At 40.4% G+C, this 19,111-nt stretch overlaps 1 protein-coding gene across 2 annotated transcripts in view; it reads left to right on the top strand.

The window, feature by feature from the left end:
- Positions 1–1,022: 1,022 nt before the first annotated feature.
- The window catches only part of LOC147309149 (protein NLRC3-like), a 43,991-nt gene continuing 25,902 nt past the window's right edge, over positions 1,023–19,111 (top strand). For both annotated transcript variants that reach the window (XR_015125936.1, XM_086270501.1), the window contains exons 1-3: positions 1,023–1,156; positions 2,815–2,920; positions 3,005–3,106. Coding sequence is in view for 1 of the 2 variants with exons in the window: in XM_086270501.1 (XP_086126627.1) it covers positions 2,832–2,920; positions 3,005–3,106 (191 nt within the window). In the remaining variant the exon portion in view is untranslated. The remainder of the gene's footprint in view (positions 1,157–2,814; positions 2,921–3,004; positions 3,107–19,111) is intronic.

Raw genomic sequence — 19,111 nt, 5'->3', positions numbered from 1 at the left:
CTGGGTCGCAAAAAAACTTTTAACATATTTTCAGGTGAGAATGTAGCTGTGTAAACTTCAAATATCTGAGCCGACACATCGTCTTCAAACCCCTGCGGTCTTTCACTACTCGGGTTAAACATGATATATAAGTCACTTTGATAACTTAAAAATGTTCTTGTTTGGCTTTTTCAGTGTTTTATTTGTTCGTGAGTAAATCGGTTTGGCTGAGATTAAAGTTATTTGATTAGATTAAATTAAATTTAACTTTATTAATCCCTCGGGAGGGTTCCTCCGGGGTTTTCACACAGCTGAATAAACGTCAAACAGAAAACTAATTAAACAAAGTGTGAGATGGTCGAGAGTTTATGTCAGCGCCCTGTTATATTTTAGATAGCAAGGAGCAGATGGCAGAGTTTCACTCCACTCCACTCACCGCTCGTGACGTACTACCCGGCTTTCTTTAGACCGTGAAGCCCGGGTCCTCAGGTGGAAGCAGCCTCTGAATTTGGACACCCCTGCTGTTTCCGGGCTGGCCAATAATAACGGTGACATTTAACGTATTTTACCCGATAAATAAACCCTATAAAATGTATTTTTAATGTCTCCCTAATTCTGAGGTCTCAAGGTTGGCAAGTATGGCCACAACACCTCACGTTTTTGCCACATGTATTGCAAACCACGTCTCAGCTGTTTGTGGAGGTAAAATACGTCTGCACATGACTCCAATTACGCTCAGCCATTGTTGTGAGTGCGCCCCAAGGGGCTGCGAGACATTTATACAGCGTATTTCGCACATGACTATGAAAGGCGGAAGAGGAAGTAGTTCCTTTGAATGTAGACAATCAGTGTTATAGTTTCTTTCCACTGTGTTCCTGTTAATGATAAACTACAAATTTACCCTAAATTACTAAAATATCGATATTTTAATGTGAATCAATTCTAGAACATAAATGATTGGTATCGGAGGAATCGATATTTCAGGATCGATCCGCACATCACTACTGGAAACAGAGCCTGGGAGCTGGGAGTTTTCGAAGTGTCCCTGAACACAGCACACAGTTTTTCGATCCTCCTGAGTGTCCTCACACGCCTCTCTTCCTTCTCAAAGTTTAGTTTCACTTTCCTGAACTTCGTGGAGTGGAGCTTGTTGTTGGTGTTTCTGTGTGAAGAAACTGTAAGTTTGCTTTGCTTTTAACAGTTTGTCTTTAGGAACTTTACTGTTTGTTCAGCTCATGTTTGATTTCTTCACACAACAAACTGTGTTTTTATTTCCGGTCTCGCCCTTAAAGTCAGTGTGTAATGGTTTTTTTTTTTTTGGGTTTTTCTTTTTTTTGGGGGGGGGGGGGGGGGTTTCAGCGAGCCCGAGTGTGTCCGCCATTTTCTGTTACTGTGCGATAGGAGTCCAGGAGTTAGACCAAAATACGCTGAATGTTGCCTGAGCTCAACCTGAGAGACTCTGAGCTCCAGGTGTTACATTAACAGGAAAAAAAAAAAACTTACGTTCCCCTAACGGGTCTAAGTGGTGAGGGGGAAGTAACAAAAAAAGTGTCCGGGTCAGAAAAAGGAGACAAGGAGGCAAAAGGGATAATTAAAGAGTTTTATTAAAGTAGCTCAACTAAAAGAGACAGATAAGCCGCTATCACTATTTAAAGAAACAAACAAAACTCAAGCATTGGTCAATAAAGTAAGAAGTAAGTCAAAAAAGAGCAGCTCACTAGCTGCAGCTACACAAACACACACCTCAGTGGCTACAAACACACTAGCTGTAAGCATTCACATGACACTCTGGCCCAGAGCTCACCTTTCCCTGGGCTTAAATCCCTTTAATTACTGATGTGAGTCAGCTGTGTAAAAGAGAATAGTGGCACCTATATACAGTGGGGCAAAAAAGTATTTAGTCAGCCACCGATTGTGCAAGTTCCCCCACTTAAAATGATGACAGAGGTCAGTAATTTGCACCAGAGGTACACTTCAACTGTGAGAGACAGAATGTGAAAAAAAAATCCATGAATTCACAGTTTGACCATAAGCAGTTATACTGACAATAGCTGTTGGAGGTCGGGGGTCTTTATTATTACAGTGCAGGTAGATTTACAGATGTAGTTAAGAACTGAATTAAACATGTTGACTTCAGTCTGCTTAAAAATCTTTTGTTTCAAATATTGGATAAACTGGAAGTAATTATGATAACAGCACAGATGTTGTTGGATTTAATATTCAAACTGACTTGATTAGACGAAACAAAATTATTATATTAAATTACTGAAAACATTAACAGATAATTAGATATTAATTAGATATTAGTTATCAGGTATGTCAACAGGCAAAGTGAGATTGTTTAGACAGAAGAAACGTATTACAAATAAATAAAACATTGACGAATGTAGTATTTATTTTCCAAATATGATTTAGTAACATTTAATATAAAAATAAACTAAAAAAACTGTAACTCCCAAACTACTCCTTTAAGTTTAAAATAAAATGAAATAAAATTAAAACAAACTCCTTTTGTTCTGAAAATCTGCCTTCTCCTCCTCCTTCCTGTGATTTTCTGTCTACATTACACAGAGGCAAACTGTCACTTCTTATTTTTCTTTTTAACAGTGAATGTGTGTGTGTCAGTGAATGCATCGTGTGTGCTTCACGGCTCCATCTAGTGGACTGATAGTAGAGCAGCTGATGGCAGCTTCCTCTGCCTCATACTGCTGTTTGACTGCATTCAGCTGACACTGAGATGAAGCAGGAAAGAAGCAGCTGATATTTGGACAGCACACATGATGAAAGGAGGATTTCAGCTGATGTGCACATGAATGATTTGTGTTTCCTCTGCAGGTGAAGGTAGAAAGTGCATGGATGAGTGTGAGGACAGAGAGGAGGGAGTCCCTCCCTCTAAAACCACTCTGTGTGGGGAACATGAGAGCCAGACCAAAGCTCAGAGGTGAGATGACCATCTCTAACTGTCCATGACTCTTCTCCATGTCACAGCTCAGCACTCACATCACTGCTCCATCATTATTCACAGGAACCCACCTGGACCTCCACTCAGCTCTGTGTCCTTAAAGAGTGATGGGTCTAAACGTCATGGCATTGATTTTAAAGTCCAGCCTGTGTCTGCTGCAGAGAGGTGAGCTGTTACTAACATGAACTCTTTGATTTAACTGCTTGATGTTGTTGGATATAAACTGCAGTGCAAACATATCATTCCCTCAGTCCCACTTAAACTGTCTTTTAAAATAAGCCTTTCGTTTCTAAATTACTGAAAATCCACTTCAGCAAACAGGAAGTGAAACACGAAAAAACTTTTTATTCTAACATGAACTAAAGCAGAAAGTAACCCGCTGAAAGATGTCTGATTTAATTTTGCTGCAAAGTGGTGAATACTTGATCAATGAAATGCTGCGGAGGGGCTTTATTTGGTGAGAAAACACATCTCAAGTATTAACACTGCATAAAATTCTTAAAAATATATCATATTAGGATAAAAACATAGTTTTGCTTTGCTTGGAAACATCGGTCAAAGAAAATGGCTGACTTTAAATCAGGCGTGTGTCGTCCTGCAGAGGTAATGTGTGGGTAGGGTTGCCAACCGTCCCTTGAAAAACGGAATCGTTCCGTATTTAGAAACAAAAGTTTTGAGCTGAAAAGGGTATGCACTTTGTCAAATGGTTAAAAAAATAATTACACACACAAAAACAAGAGCTAAGAAATTCCCCACACCGGGAAGGGTGAAGACAATCGGGTCACCCAGCCCTGGCGAATTAGGCGTCCCTTTTTTTTTTTTTCAGGGAGTTGGCAACCCTATGTGTGGGTAAATGTTGTTGTGACTCAGTGCTTGTGAATAAATCCTCCATCATGTTTAATGTCAGCTCAGCTCTGTTTCACACACATGTTCATATGTGAAGCAGTGTGTTGGAGTGAAGTGCTTTGCTTCAAACACAGTGTAGGGAGGAACTTCCACTCCGGTCTTTCAGGTATTAGGGGATGGGGGAGGACAAATAGTTTAGTGAGCAGCTTGGTTCCAACTGGTGTGTGGATTAATTAATTAAGTAATTAATTAATTAATCCCTCTGGGATTAATTAATAGGGTTAGGGTTAGTGGGATTAATTTATCTATTCAGATTCAGATTCAGACTACTTTATTTATCCCCAAGGGGCAATTAAGAAACTGACCTTGTCAACCGTACATACAATACACAAACATCACATTGGGGAGATAGCTCAGGCTAGGTAGCTGGCCGTTCAGCTGCACGAGCAGCAACCCGGAACCGAACAACAATGGAAAATGCACAACATGAGGAAAGACGAGGAGAAATAAGAACTCCCCCCAGACTGAGCTCCAACAGAGAGAGCAGTTTGAGAACAGAAAAAAACACCTCAGCACATGAATCATTATCGAAATCAAATCGAAATCACTTTTATTGTCACAATAAATAATAAATTGTCACATGACATCTCACAACATTAAAGACATAAGCTTCGAAGGCGTTTGGAGGGGGTGAGTGTAGGTCTGTGTCAGTGTACATGCGTATGTGTGCGTGTTCTGTGTTCAACCGAGATAAAGTGTCCCTTCACCCGGTTAAGCAAAAGTCAACAATCTTTGGTCGACGCGGGTGACCTTGAATGAGGAGGGAGAGAGTCATAACAAACAGTCTTATTATCTAAGGGAGAATTGTTATTCCCGTCAGCTTTTGCCTTGAGCATCCAGCTGGCGCCAGGGGGGCCGCATGAGATGAAGATGGTAGTTGTTGTGGTTTGTGCGAACAAACTGCTTCCAATTTTACAGTTGGTCTAATGTCCGTCACTGGTCACCAGGTCTCTCAATTCCCATTGTTCTTCTTCAAGATGTTATCCATATAGCAGAGCCATGAGCTTCTCCAAGATCGTATCCATATTGCATTCAAAAACACAGTCTGAGTACTCACAACCCTGCCCATCGTCAATCATGTCAGCCAGCCTTGTGGGATTTTGAACAGCTGTAGCTGCTTCTTGTACTTCGATAAGCCAGGTCCGAGCCAGCTCCGATCAGCCAGAACTCTGTTATCATGGTTCCGAATTGGTAGATGTCGTTCATTTTCCTCCATCGAAAGTGTCGCCAGACACACAACGCAACCAACCATCGAGTATCCAGCAGCAAACGACTCCGCAGGACAGTCGGGCTCTCCCAAGCCCAGGAGGGTGTCAATTCCGTTAAGGGACCAGTTGCTCAAATCCATAATTCTTCTTTATGTTTTTAGACAACAAGTCTGGGAGACTCTCTTAGGGTTAGAGAATAAGTGAGACTATACAAAGGACATGAGAAGCCAAGCAGGAAAGATAAGGGAGAAGGAGAAAGTGCGACCGCCTCCGTCAAGAGCCAAGAGAAGAAGATCTATTCATATGTGTGTCTTCCAGGGAAGGCAGGGAAGACCTACCTTATTATCTCCAATTGTATCGTAGAAATATTTCAAGGGACTTCTCATTAATTTTTTACAATGATTTAGTTACAAATACATTTCCCTCCTCTGTGGGTCAGTTAGTTGATTTGTTTCAAATGTAGCTCACTCTGACTCGCTCTCTGCAAATTTTAGTTATTGTAAAGATACGTGTCTGAGTTCCATAAATTTGCTTTTTAAATCGGTTTTACATTGCTGTGGGGGCTAAAGTAGTATGCTATTGTAAGTTATTATTGTATACTAGGGATGCAACGATACCAATTTTTTCAAACCGATACGATACCGATACTTCGATCTGAGTACTTGCCGATACAGAGTACAAAAACCGATACTTCTACCACACACACACAAATGCAATGAATTGGAAGACAGGTTTTATTTATTCTCTGCCGATAATAAATAATATCTTAATAAAAATGACCACAAAAAAATTTCAAGTGAAAAATAAGCACTTCTGTTAAATTATTGCAGAGTCTCCACATTGTAATTTAACAAAATATCACTGAACTATTGGCACTGTCTCGAGCTTTCAGAATAATAAATAAACACTTCTGTTTGGAATAAAATAAATACAAATTAGGTTTGAGAATAAAATAAACTTTTAAATTGTTGCAGAGTGTCCATATTGTAAGCAAACAAACAAAATAACGAAAGTATTTGGCATTGACAAACGAACTCCTCATCTGCGCGTGGATCATCAGTCCACTGTGCCGTTAAACCGAGGACTGACATCGCGCACACACTGCTTGTCTTTACCTCTTCAGAAAGTTTTGGCACCATTATCTCCCTGATGTGTGGGCAGCTGGGAATTTCATATCGCAGCTCGAGTATGCTGAGAAGACGATGCAATCCTATGTTTTCCACGACCGGCATTGGCTGGTCATCCAGAGCGATAAAATGAGTCAGAGCCTCCGTTATTTTAACTGCCCATGTATTTTCTCTTGACATTTTTCATCGCTTTTCCAAAACCTGAGTTAAAGTTGGCTGTTCCGGTCCACACTGCTGACTTTTTGTTTAGCCTAGCTACAGCAGCCTCAAGTTTCTCTTTTTTTATCTGGAGCTGCCAGTCTCACTCGTCTAACCCTGTGGCTGTTTAGCGCGGGATGTCCCCCTACTGGCCAATCTAAAAAACTACAACAAAAATGACAATCCACCCTCTGATTAATGAAATAAGTTAGTATCGGTTCATGGTATCGGTTAACTTTTACGAGTATGAGTACACACACACACACACATACAGTTAAAAATTGCAATTGAAACACTTTCTAATCTGATCTCTGGGTCTATCCATTAGTCTATTTGTCTGGACTTGAGATTTTTCTTTTTCAGAGGAACCACAGTATTATGTATTGAAGATGTAACATTGTTAATTGACTTCTTTGGGAGTAGCATTCAGGTACCTGCTCTACACTGTGTTGGCAAATAGCGTTAAAGATGATAACAGTGGATGAATTATATCCTTAAACGTGGTTACAGCATTTTCAGAGAGACAGCTATGTAATGACATGTAATCCATTATTGTAAATTAAAATTTTGTAAATAAACGATCAGACAAAGACTATTAAGTGGTAGTTTGGCTCTTATACATTTTGAGAGAAGCCAACAGAACTAACAACAAATAAAAAAGGTTTTTGAGTTTTCTAGTTTGGGTGACCATAGCTAAGTGCCGTGCTTTGAACTGTTTTTAATCTCTGTCTTGGTCTTTGGTTGATTAATAAGCTGGATAAAAAAAGTTCTGCCACTTCTCCTCGGCCTGTGCTTTGAGGATTTTCACAGCTCATGCGTGTCCTGGGTGCTGATTTAGGCTAACCAATTTGATCCTGTTGAAACCCGGTCTCTGTAATTCTGAATAAAATCAATATACGTAGCACTAGAGAAGTAACAAAACACAATACAGTCATAAATACATCATAAAAATCCTGGTCTAATTAAAAAACTTTTGAAATGAAAATGTCTTTAGCTGTGTTTTGAAGGTCTCCACAGAGTCCAAACTCCATAGAAATAGAGAAAGTGTATTTCACAGTCTGGATGCAACAGCTTGGAAAGATCTGTCCCCTCATGTTCTGAAGTGTGGTGGACCACTAAAAGGTTTTGATTCAATGACCTCAGGTTATGAGGAGAGGCATGTATAAGAATCAAATAAGCAATATAGGGCGGTGGAGGTGACTGTCCATGTAGTGCTCTAAAGGTTAAAAGTAGAATTTTAAAATGGAAGAGGAGCTATATGAGCTCCCTTGTTTGAGCAAGTCACTAGTCTCGCTGAGTTTTGAGCTAGCTTGAGTTTATAGATGAGCTAGCCTTTTCTTGTTTACACAGGTAAACAGACAGTAGTCGAGTCTTGTAGAGACAAAAGTATGGATTATCATCTCAAGTTCACTTGTTGACACCATTGATCTAAGTTATGAAATGACTTCAAATGAAAAAAGCAGGTTCTTAATATCTGATTCAATACAAGGACTAGATGTTACAATTCCTAAAAATGCATTGCTTCAAATAGAGAAAGTCTTGAGGGATGGTTACTATGAGGACAGGCAGCCCAGAAACTTTACCAGCAGGACACATCGTTGTGTGCCTCAACTTCACAGGGTATTTTGGTCTATTCTGCCATTTTTTAGTTTCTTTTTACATTCCTTGGTTAGGTTAAGGGATTAGAAATCTGATCTAGGTTATAATATTAAAATTTAAGGACAAATCATCAGTAGTGGACCTTGGATTCATTGGATGTTTTGGTCATTATCATTAGACACCCTCATCCAAGGAGGCCCTGCCAGGGTTGATCAGGCCCCAGAGTGTGTCACTGGTTTATGTTAAATTGTTATTTCTCTTCTACTTTCTTCTGTTTAGTTTTCTACAATTTATTTGATCAATTTATTGCAAAACGTGTCCGAGAAGTAATATTTACTTCTATAATATTTAAAGAGCCTCACTTTTTCAATTGGATAGAAAAGGTGATAGCAGGAAGTAAGACAAAAGAGACAAGATAGGAGAGAGGAGAGCCGGAAGGGGGGTGCCTGATCTGGCATCCCACACCTCCCTGCCGGATCGGGCTGTATGCTATATCTCCCCATTGCCTCCCAGAAAAGGGAAAAAGAGCTGTGGGGAGAAGAGCGGAACTTTTTTATTCTTTCGTTAGGTTTCACTACCATGAAGTTAACTGCACAACCCCCAGGGGGCCCTGAGACAGCGGTATCGATCAACCAGGGTTCTGGTTTATCACATTAAAATTTGTAGTGTTAGGTTTTCTACCCCATTGACGCCATGTACTGAGACAGGCCCACCATGGGTTGTTCCATCCTGGGCGTGTGTCTTGTGGTTAGCTAACTGCCTTAGCTGCCCAAGTGATATCAGTCCTCTTAGCCACAGCCAGCGACTGGTCATCTCAGCAGTGTTAGCTAATTCTCTTATAGCGTGCCATTGCGCCTGTCCTGTAAGCAGTTTTGCTGTTATACTGGCAACAAAGCCCCTGCACCCCACTTCCACCAGGTGCACATTGATCTTCCACCCTCTGTCCTCTGCCTCAGCTGTCAAGTTGGCATACCGCAGCTTCTTACGCTCAAATGCTTCCTCAATTGCTTCCTCCCATGGTACCATCAGCTCAATGACTTAAGCAAGTTTTCATGAGTTAGACCAAAGGACAAGGTCTGGTCGCAGAGTAGTTGTTACCATCTCTGTGGGAAAAGTGAGACTCTGATACAAGTCTACTTGCAATACCAATCCCTGTCAACCCTTAGTGAGCCCAGGTCCATGGGTTGAAGGGTTAGTCTTCGGCTTCTCCCCCTCCCAGACAAATGCTGATGGATGCTCCTCTTGGTTCGTGAAAGGTTGAGTGTTGATAGATTTCCTCTTGCACTCAACTTTCTTAATTAGACACCTGAGGACCTGGTCGTCTCTCCATGTGTATCTGCCTTGAGTAAGCCTAGTCCTACAACCAGTGTTGGGACTAACGCGTTATTAAGTAACGCGTTACAGTAACTACGTTATTATTGTGGTAACGAGCACGGTAACTAGTTATTATGCCAAAATCAGGAACGCGTTAGTCGTTACTGGGATTTAGATAGGGTCGTTACTCGTTACTTCGTGTGGTGGCTATCACGGCGCTTCCACAGATTCAGTAACATTAGCAAGTGGTGGAGGCCAGCAGGTGGAGGAAGGAAAGGGGACGCAGAAGGAAAAGAGACCCGAGGCGGCCGCCGGTCCAAGTGTGAACTGAACTTCAGGTAAGAAGTTATGACCTGCAGTCTATCTGGGTCAGATATAAACCAAGTTTAGGTGGAGTTTATTTTCGTTATTCTGACTTTTTCCGTACTGCGTACTAGCTAGCATGACAGAGTTTCTATACAGCTGGTTGGGTGCTATGATGTTAACGATGTTAAACTTTATTTTTTTCATAAATTATTAGAGTTGCGAACCGTCCCGTCTGGTATTCAGAGAAAATATTACGCGTTTCTTATTGAGGTGAAAAGGAACAGTTTGTCTCGTAATTCAGCTACAATGAAAAAGACACAAAGCTGGAGTTATTCTGTGTCTTTGCTGCACAGCTGCCTCTTCTTCTTTCATCCCCCCTCCCTCTCCTGTTTCTACTTCAATCATGAAAACTGATCAATGATCAGCTGATCGTTTTTTCTCTCTTGTTTGTTTATCACCCACTTTGCGCCAGAACGAGGAAACCAGCCGATGTCGCGCTAAACAACAGCAGCACGTTTAAGCTTGATCAGCTGTTGTTAGAATTTATTTAATATTAATTTCTACTATCAGCTGATGTTTGCTGGAGCCACAGCTGCAAAAAAGCTGCTGGTCATGATGTCGGTTTGGTTATGTGGTGAGAGGGAAACATGAAGATGAAACCAGGAGATGTCCTTACTGAATCATCAGAGCTGAACAGGTGATGGAGAAACAGGTTTACCTTTTAGATGACACGAATGAGTTGAAGGGAAGTTATGAACTGTTTCTGAGAGACAAATAACACCAGGATCCTTTTCTAAGTAACTGACAGCTGGTAACTGTGCAGGGGCGGGTCTAGCAAAGTTTTGCCAGGGGGGCAGGTAGGGCATTAACAGGGAGAGGGGGGCACAAAGAAATACTTTCTTATTCTCATTTAAAATGTCTAGTTTTTAAAAGATAACTATCTGAATCTTACAACAAACGATTGATAGATTGATGCATATATACCATCAGAACAGTGTACATCACTGTCACAACAGCGTTTGTTTTCATTCAAAGGCTTTATGATTTTTCCTATAATGGTGGGCCGGTCTCTAGTCAAAATGCCCGGGCCAATTTTCTGTCCCAGTCCAGCCCTGTATGCAGCTCATCTGCAGTCTGGTGTTACCTACATCTTCCTATTCAGAAGGCAGAATTTCCAAGTTCTGAGTACAATCAAAGCACCACAACTGCAGTTTTTGTGTTGGATGTAAAAGGCGCACATGACACTGTGACGTAGGCTAGAATCATGGCAGCAGTCAATGACGGTCCAGGCGTGGGATTTCTCTCGTGGAAATGTGCACATTATCTTTTCCTTTCTATTGGTCTGCCTGAAGGGCAGTGCACTTGTGGCAAGTAAGCAAGCTAAAAGACTGGCAATCTTGCTGGGTATCCAGTTATGGAAGAAACACATTAACAAGAGAATTCTGAGTAAAACCAAAGTTACTTTCCCTAGTAACTAATTGCTCTGAAAGTAACGAGTAACTTGAAGTAACTGAGTTACTTTTGATAGAAGTAACTAGTAATGTAACTAAGTTACTATTTTAAAGTAACTTACCCAACACTGCCTACAACCAACCAAGATCTGTTTGAATGTTGCTGGGACTGTACACAGGGGGCAAGATGGGTCCTTTCCAAACCACAGCTGCAGATTTATTGGGGAAGGCAGCACGTCATATGTCGCTCGGATGACTTAGCCTATTATACTCCATTCCCCAGATTTCAATCCATGTGTTTCCTCTTTTCAACATTCTTCCAATTCATCCAGTGACCCTTCTTGGCCAGCGCTACGGCTCTGGCATGTCTGGCTGTTTCCTCCTCTAGACGCACCTCATCCACCACCAGTTTTTTGACGTTCGATTACAAATGCCTGTTGCCAGAGTATGGAAGATAACAAGAGTCACGTGCATTGAAATAAAGAATTCTGTGCTTAAATAATGAATTGTAGAATATATTCTGCATTTGTAAATTCATTTTTGAATTCCACATTAAAAAAGTGATTTTCAAAATGTTTCTTTTTTTAAGATAAGATGAGATAAGATAAGATGACCTTTATTAGTCCCACAGGTGGGAAATTTGTTTCGTTACAGCAAAAGTGTAAAGTTATGTAGCAGAAATTAGAAAACACTGGAATGCAATAAAATAAAATACTATATACAATAGAATAAAATAGAATACAAATGCTATATACAACTGAGTAAGAAAATACAAAAGTACAACTTTGTCAGAAAAAGAATTGCACATATAGCAGTCTTATTGCACATGTGTGGGTTTGATCAGCTGCAGAAGTCTTTGTTGTGGAGTCTGACAGCAGTAGGGAGGAAAGACCTGCGAAATCTCTCCATCCCATACCATGGTTGCCGCAGTCTCCCACTGAAGGAGCTGCTCAGTGCTGTCACAAACCTCATTACAAAAACCATTTTCGAATTCCAATTTAATAAATTGATTTTCAGATCTTTTTTAAAATCGCGATTCCACTCCTCATTTCAAAATCAATTTCCCTTTCCTGTTCGCTCATAGATTCCTAGATTACCGAGTTGCTGTTTAATATTGGACATTGCACTGTTTGGTGCAATAATCAAAATTTTCAGTTTTGTCAGGCCCAATTGAAAGGTACAAATGTATTGTGCATGAAACGAATTCAAACGTGGTGCAGATGTGTGTCACAAGTTGATCTGGCTGTAGGCTGTGGCACTTGGCCAGAGGCATAGCTGGACTGGCCAGCAGGTGGATAAGGGAAAGGGGAGGCAAGAGGAGGAGAGACCCAAGGCGGCCGCTGGTCATAGTGGCAGAGGAACTGAACTTCAGGTAAGAAGTTATGACCTGCTGTCTATCTGTGTCAGATATAAACCAAGTTTAGGTGGAGTTTGTTTTCGTTGTGCTGACTTTTTACAGTCGCTTAGAATAACTGGTACTGCGTACTAGCTAGCATGACGGAGTTTATATACTGCTGGGCGGGTGCTATGAAGTTATTGATAGTAAATTTTATTTTATGCTTAAGGTTAGTTTCTCAAACTCCTCAAAATCTTAACAAATTGTGCCAATCCTTACATGTTGCACCAGGCTGATTTATCATCGAAAGTGGAGAAGTCTGTGACAGAGGAGACAGAAGAGCAGCAGAGAGAGATGGAGCAAGAGAGAGAAATAAAAGAGATGGAGATGGAGAGATGACTTTATGTCATCCATGAGGGATGCATTTGACATATGTTTCACATATTATAGCCCAACAAGTTACTTATAGCAATTTAAATACGAGCAATCAGTTTTTGGCAAATACCGGAAATCAGTTTTTGGCAGACAATCACTTTTTGGCACAACAGTTAATATTGCAGTTAATAATACAACAGCTTCTTGCCATTTTTTGTGTTTCTTTTTATCACTGTGTAACTGAGTTCAATTGAAAGCGTGCATGCGCTAGTACCTCTTGCCACAAGTTCCCAGAATCCTTTGCGGTTTTACCCCTGAATGACGTCACATTTTTGGTGGGCCGGTCTCTAGTCAAAATGCCCGGGCCGATTTTTTGTCCCAGTCCAGCCCTGGCCAGAGGTGGCGCTGGTTGACTCGAGTCCATGTTATTGCACACAAAGTAAACTGCACACTTTAGTTGTGGAGCAAAAACGCTGAAACCATAGAAATAAAACGTGCGAGGGGAACGATAACGATGACAAGAGTCTCCCGATCGTTTACTCTTGCTGTCCTGTGGACAACATCAGCGTGGTGTTAATTGTTTGCTGTTTTCGCGATCGCGTTGCGCATGAGGATATCATCAGGTAAACTCGCAACATTTTTAAACATTTTGTTGTTCAACGGCATCAAGACTGACGGAGTGTGTTTGAGATAACCTCACAAGTGTCACAGATGACACATTTGGCGTTTTTTTTTTTGCTGGTTTGTCGGTAGCAGCTCCTGAAACGCAAGACTGCCACACATCTGTTCGACCAACGCCAGTTGATCTAAACGCCAGTAGATCTGGAACACCGGCAGAGTCTCCCTCTGAGCCCAGCATGCCCCTGGTTTTAAATATCTCCTACAGGAACAAAAGGCAGTACACAGCTATTTCACACCTTTGGTCGTTTCCCCAAAGAAAGTTTCACACTCCCTTGCTACCTCTTAAAGTGGAGAAAAGGCTAAAGGCTCCACTACCTGTGGTGCCAGGCTTCCTGTGTGAATGTCCCCATTTCTTTATCAGACCCCCACCATCTGTTTAACTGCTTGAATAGGGTATGAGGCAGACATGCTAAAACAGTGACCTAAAAGCATTACTAATAAACAATGTGATCAATACATAAATAAAAGAAATTCCTCTACATCAATTATTCAATCATATACTAACAGGGAATCAAAGGATTATTAACCCTTTAAAACCGGTCAGAGCGGGCACGCTCCGTTTTGCGTAACTATTTTTAAATCCTGGTAGCACTGCAACCACGTGAGCTAGCGCAATAATTTTTTTTGCATATGAAACCGGAGGAGTTGTACTTACATCTTATGCCATCAGCTTGTCCTAGGTCACAGTTTCCTTCCACATATAGCTTTGCAAAAACTGCATAAAAAGCACTTGCAGCAACAAAAACATAATATTCCAGAAACAGGCTTTGCCAATCTGATCAGCTGTTTGTAACACTTCCTAGTCCATCAGCACGAACTATCGCATGTCCGCCATGACCTGCCCGAAACCGGAAGTGACGTCATTTTCACGGAAATGTAGTTTTTTACCATCAAGGCCTCATGAGCTTATACTGGTGTTTTTAAAAGTTATGTTTGACTTTATGACTTTCTGTGTCGTTTCTGGGATGCTTAGGACTCATATTGCACTGCTGGAAATAGTTTATTTTGATGCATATGCTGCTTTTTTGCAAATTAGCACTATAATATTTATTTTCGTTTTTCCTGCAGTGTATAGAAATTGGTGTATTTCAAAAATAAAACTATGAAGACACTCAAAATAAATTTCCTGTGGTGGGAAACTGTTTTGTGCAACTTTTTTGTATTTACAGTTTTGAGGGATAAGCCTCTTAAGTTTCTCTAACTAGAAATATATGTTAAAAAACCAAAACGATTTTCAATTTTTTTGTAGTTTATTGCACTTTTTTTGCAATTTATGTAATTACTATGCACTTAATGCATACATATTATTAAAATTTAGGCTATAATGGTTGTATTAATGTATAGCAACTTGAAATGCTCCCAAAAATGGCACTACAGCATGTAAAAATATAATATAAGCTCTGGCGGACTTGGTTCTATGGTAGGTCTTAAAGGGTTAAACATTAGAGACTTAATAATCCACATTTAACTATTTTACTCAGTTGAGGATGTATATTGTTCCGTCTTTATTACTTTTTTAAAATGCTTAATTTGTTTTTTGTTGACTTGGTTTGTTTGTTGATGGTCTGGGAGCAGGCACGCACTCTGTGAGGATGAGGTTTTGGGGAAATGACAGGAGGAGAGAAGCTGCAGAGAGGCATTTATAACTGTAAATTCTGTTTCCTGGTCTCAACTTTATATAGCCAACTTTTCTGGACCCCACTTAAACAGCAAGCAGTTTAAGGAGAACCTGTCAGAACTGGGAAATTGACCTCAGAATTGCAGTTTTACCAAATTTATTTTTATCCAGTTTAAGACTTTTGATATTTCCTGCTCTGGGACCTGGAATACATTTAACCATGGTTAATCCTAAGAATAGTAACAGTAACCAGAGTTTATTCCTCAGCAGGTGTGAAAATTGTTTCGAAATGTTCTCAGGCAGGTGGTGTACTGAGGGTTTCTGTTTTAGGCATCACATTTCTGGGGTTTTAAAATGGCCGTTTTGATTTTCGTGAACAGTGTTGCCACTGACCACCCAATCGGTGCCATGCATTCTGATGATGTCACATTGTAGCACCCACTTGGATCGCTTGGAAACCTGACCCAGTAGGTACTAAAAAAGTATGTGGTACAAGGTACTATGACCTAAAGGAAAACCCTGAAAAACGCGGTGAACCGTGCCAAGTCAATCAAAGTAGGTACTAATGGAAAATGGGCTATTCTTGACTTGTTGTTTAATGAAGCACGAAATGTTCTCTATAGGTGAAAGATGGACTGCAGATAGGCATATTCAGCAACTGGACTGTTTTCCGACAAAGCCATACTGTTGTAACAACTACAGTTTTGCTTTCCCTGTTGTCTGGAGGGGATGACTTTTTGTCTATTTTGATTATTTCACTAATTATATATGCTGCTCTAAAACCTTTATATACCTCTCAGCATTAATAGTTAATTTCAAAACATGCAAGCTGCCCATATTGTATGCACTTATGCACCCTCATATCATCAAAGATGGTAGCTTTTGAACTGTACACTGATAACACGCTGGAACGTCTCCCTCCTCTTTAGCCTGGAGGACGTGGGGTCTGTGATTAAATGGTAAAATGGCCTGTATTTATATAGCGCTTTACTAGTCCCTAAGGACCCCAAAGCGCTTTACATATCCAGCATAAATATCAAATTTGAACTTGTCTGAAACTTGTGGAACTTTCTCACTTTGAAACAGTCCATTTCAAATCAGTCTTGACCCAGAGGAACAATGGTGCTTTTCGGCCATGTTTAAATAGGGCTTCCTTTTTGAATGATAGAGCTTTATTTGGCATTTTTAATGGCACGGTAGATTGTGTTAACCAACAGTGGTTTCAGGAAGTATTCCTGGGTCCATCTAGTAATGTCAGTGACAAAAATCATCCTGAGTGGTGCAGTGTCGTCTGAAGTCCTGATGCATCCAATAAAAGTCTTTGGCGTTGTCCCTTACACACACAGACATCTGTAGTTTCTCTGAATCTTTTGACAATGTTACGCACTGTAGATGAGAGTTGGAAATCATTTGCAGTTTGACATTGAGGAACATTGGTTTTGAAGTGTTCCACAATGTTTTTATGCACTCTTTCATCAATTGGATAGCCTCTGCCCATCTTTATTTCCGAGAGATTCTAAGGCGCTTATTTTATAGCTAATCATGTTAAAGTCCTATTATCAATTAACTAAGTCTTCAGTAGTCAAGTTGTGGTGTTGCACTGTTGTCTTGCTACAACTCATCCTGTCAAACCTGCAGCTTGAAGTCTTCACAGTCTAAACTGAGGCTTCCTCACTACAACCAATAGTAAGCTCTGCTTAAAGCTGTTGTCCTGTGAGCCACCTATCACGCAAGCTGTTAACTAGCAGAAACTTGTTCTATGATGCAGGTTTGGCTTTGGGTTTGCCAGACCTCTTCCTGTCAGAGTTTGCCAAAGTTTCAGAGTGCCTTTTGACAGTGAAGGGAACTGTACTTAGTGACACCTTGACTTTCTTTGCAATTTCTCTGTAGGAAAGACCTACATTTTTAAGTGTTATGATGGTCTGTCTCTCTATCATTGTTAATTTCCTTCTTCTCACCATTCTTGTAGCAACACACTAGTACAATACTGTTCAACTGATGCTTACGAGGGTATGGTACCACAGTGTGTTCCAACACTGCTTTTATGCAGACAGAGGGGGTTTTAAGTAATCCAGAAAAGTTGGAACACCTGTAGGAATTAGTAGCACCAGCTTTCAAGGATTGATCAACCTCCATTGCTGCAGAACAGCTTTAAATTGTTAACCCATTTTGTGTTTCCTGAAAAAGGCCGCCTTTTTTTTTATATAATTCTGAAATGTACATTATTTTTCTGTTTGGGGTAACCTTATGGATTTTATTTAAGCTCTGGGGGTTCCCCACTTACCTTTGCACAATTTCAAGCTATTCATTGGACTTGAACAACCTGAATGGCAATAAATAACTGGAAGAATTTGGATGTTCTAAAACTTTTGACCAATATAGTAAATATAATTGAATTTGAATGAATACATGTGTATGAATTAGAGGGAGAAAAGTGTAACAGTAAAACTGCAAGGACCAAAGATGAATGAGTTTAAAAACCTGGGATCAACAATTCAAAGTAATGAGCAGTTTACAAGAGAGGTTAAAATGGAGAACATGGGGATAAGTGTCAGGGATGATTTGTGACAGAAAGATGGCAGCAAGAGTAAAACTAACTAACTCTAACTTTAACTAACTCCATAAGCGATTACTAGCATAAATTGTAGGAGATTGTTTTTATCATTAAACTGACTTTACTTCACAGAAAATGATCCATACATGCATATAAAAAATACAGCAAGTCTGTACATACCCACAGTGCTAACAAAGGCACAGGATGTATGTGGATGCCGCTGGATTTAACTAGCTAAGGCCACCATGCTGCTCAAGCCATTTCCTTGATTCACTGACCAACTTCCTGTTTACTTACAACAATCCTATTACAGACTACACTGATTTTATGGTGGCACCAGTGAGTTACAATTACATATTTGACATTAAAGAAATCTAAGAAAACATTCTACCCTAAACTAACTTTTGATATCGGAACAGTTATATAATGATAAAAGTTAATTTTAAGAAGTGTTCTCTAGGAGTCAAATCATCCAACGCATTGCCATTTCTTTCAAATGATAAGTAACAAAATACAATTACACAAAGACATACCAAGGAAAATCCTGTTATTTATCTGAAAAATTACCCAGTCCAGCAAACATATACGATTTCCCCTAAATCATACAAATAATTAAGTCTTACACCATGTTTAAGTTTTCATTATGCAGCTTATGCTGAATCTATTTTTCTTTTATTTGTTCAACACTCACAATTGAAGTTTCTAACTTTAATCCATAAATTATATTTCCTTACTCGTGCACAGTGTGCATCCACCTAAAGGACCCTTATAGTGTTGTGTTCCATAATGCTGGATGCAGCCGATCTTACAGTAGCTCTCTTGTACTTTCTGTGTATATATTTTTGTTTCCTTACCAGTGTGGAGCAGCTCTTGATGAAGGCAGTCGCACTTTCTCCCTCTCCCTTCCCTTAAATTTCCTGCTTGGCTTTCTCATGTCTCTGTCTAGTCTTGTCTACTTCTCTCCCTTTACCCTGGAGGAGTCTCACAGTCTGTTACTAAAACCTAAAAGAGGAATTATGGATTTGATCAACTGGTCCCTGAATGCAACTGACACCCTCTTCTCGACGTGAAGCCTGGGTTCGGGAGAGCCCGTGTGTACTGAAGGGACGTTCTGTGCCGGATACACAATGGACGGGTGGAAGGACTGGAGGGCCCTGTGCCTGGCGGGACTGTTGATCGAGGACATTGAAGACATCTACCTTTTCGGAACCATGATAACAGGGTTCTTGCTGACCGGCGCTGGCTTGGCCCTGACTTATTGAAGAATAAAGAAAATGGAAACAGCTGTTCAAATCCCCATAAGGCTGCCCGATATGTTGATTGGAACGATGGAGCGAGCCGTGGCTTCTCAAAATGGGCTCATTAGATGCAGCACGGATAACATCTTGGAGAATCTTGCGGCTGCTGTGAATACTGAGACTCTGACAACATCTGACAACATCTTGGAGAGGTTCACGGCGGTCGTGAACACTCATGCTCTATGAGCAAACTGGATAA

This window comes from Aulonocara sp. 'chitande type north' Nkhata Bay, linkage group LG18 (genome assembly GCF_057382095.1).
Source record: "Aulonocara sp. 'chitande type north' Nkhata Bay isolate Kocher_YH1m ecotype deep benthic linkage group LG18, A_spYH_male_GT1.1, whole genome shotgun sequence".
Taxonomy (NCBI): domain Eukaryota; kingdom Metazoa; phylum Chordata; class Actinopteri; order Cichliformes; family Cichlidae; genus Aulonocara; species Aulonocara sp. 'chitande type north' Nkhata Bay.
The sequence above is the reverse complement of the archived record's forward strand: the minus strand, read 5'-3'. Positions and strand labels throughout refer to the sequence as shown.